At 51.9% G+C, this 1,265-nt stretch overlaps 1 protein-coding gene across 1 annotated transcript; it reads right to left on the bottom strand.

Moving 5' to 3' along the window:
- Positions 1–42: 42 nt before the first annotated feature.
- On the bottom strand, positions 43–1,218 carry Pmar_PMAR010788 (axonemal dynein beta heavy chain 9, putative; the record flags this gene model as incomplete). The annotated part of the gene is made up of 1 exon (XM_002784855.1): positions 43–1,218. A coding segment is annotated over one exon (1,176 nt), but the record flags the coding sequence as incomplete, so codon positions are not given.
- Positions 1,219–1,265: the final 47 nt, after the last annotated feature.

Here is a 1,265-nt window from a genome sequence, read left to right as displayed (position 1 = left end):
CAGAAAGATCCGGCTCGGCTCTCTGAATCCACCCGCTACCACCAACACCGATTTAATAGCTCTCATTCCCCAATCATACTGAGGGGCTTTACTCAGCAAATCTTGACACAGGAAATACAGTGTCGAGAATTTCTTAGCCAAAATCTTCGCCTCCAGGAAGCCCTCGGCCATGAACATGTTTTCCATAATCAGCGCGAAGTCCGGTACCATAACGGTGATTGGTCGGAATAAGGCCTTGAGACCCTCCGGGAGCTCACTACGGCCAAGATAGCCAGGATTCATAGTGATGAACGCACCACAGGACGGGTCCAGAGTGATCTCGTCCCCTTGCAGAACAAAGACCTTCAGCTTAGCCTTCACAGCATCGCAGACCGCCTTGAACTGAACTGTGCATACCGAGAGGACCTCAGGGACCAATCGATTGAACTCATCAAAACACCCCCAAGTGCCAGAGCTCGCCAAGCCTTTGAAAATTGCCCCCATAGTTTGGTAGTCCATCTCGGGACTAGCATTAAAAACAAAGCATGCCTTAGCCACAGCATTTGCGAGGTCCTTGGTCGTTTCCGTCTTCCCAGTACCCGCAGGCCCAGCCGGTGCACAGCCCATGTTCAAATGCAGGGCTTGCGTTGCAGTTACGTAAATTCGATCAGTCAGAGGTGTCACCACAAGTCTAGGGCCGTTACCCAAATACTCGTAACCATACCAGAAGGCAGCATCAGCGATTTTCTGTCGGCAGTCATCGGCCTCTACGTCCCAATAGGCCTTCAACTGGGCTTGCCACTGGAAGGCATCAGGAGTAATCACAGCCTCTTGAACGAGCTTCTCGGTGATATCTCTGTTATGGGCGTCTAGAGTGATCATGCACATAACCTTCATACGCTGAGGCTTATCCAAGGCCGTCTGGGTTAGTCGAATCAAATCCAACAAAAGATCCGACACGCGCTGCGAAGATTTCTGCACAGCTTCTTTGTCCCCCTCGTTATATGCATCGAAGGCTCGCTCTACCATGCGGACCCACATTATCATATTCACCATCAGGGCACACTGGGCCGCAGTAACGCCTTTTACCCACTCACCGCGGCCTGCATCGCCGGCCTGATAAAAATACCTCTGGGGGGATTCGAACTCGGGACCAAAACTAACCTCTTCGCAGTCCAGCAAGGCCTTCTTGGCATAGTACTTCAACGCAGTGCGGAAAGCAGCTACGCACGATTCCATATAGATCTCGACCTTTGCCAGCAGAAGAGTTGGCTCGGGGAAAGGCA

This window comes from Perkinsus marinus (genome assembly GCF_000006405.1).
Source record: "Perkinsus marinus ATCC 50983 genomic scaffold scf_1104296934456, whole genome shotgun sequence".
In the NCBI taxonomy this organism is placed as follows: Eukaryota; Perkinsozoa; order Perkinsida; family Perkinsidae; genus Perkinsus; species Perkinsus marinus.
This window is presented reverse-complemented; position numbering and strand designations above follow the sequence as displayed.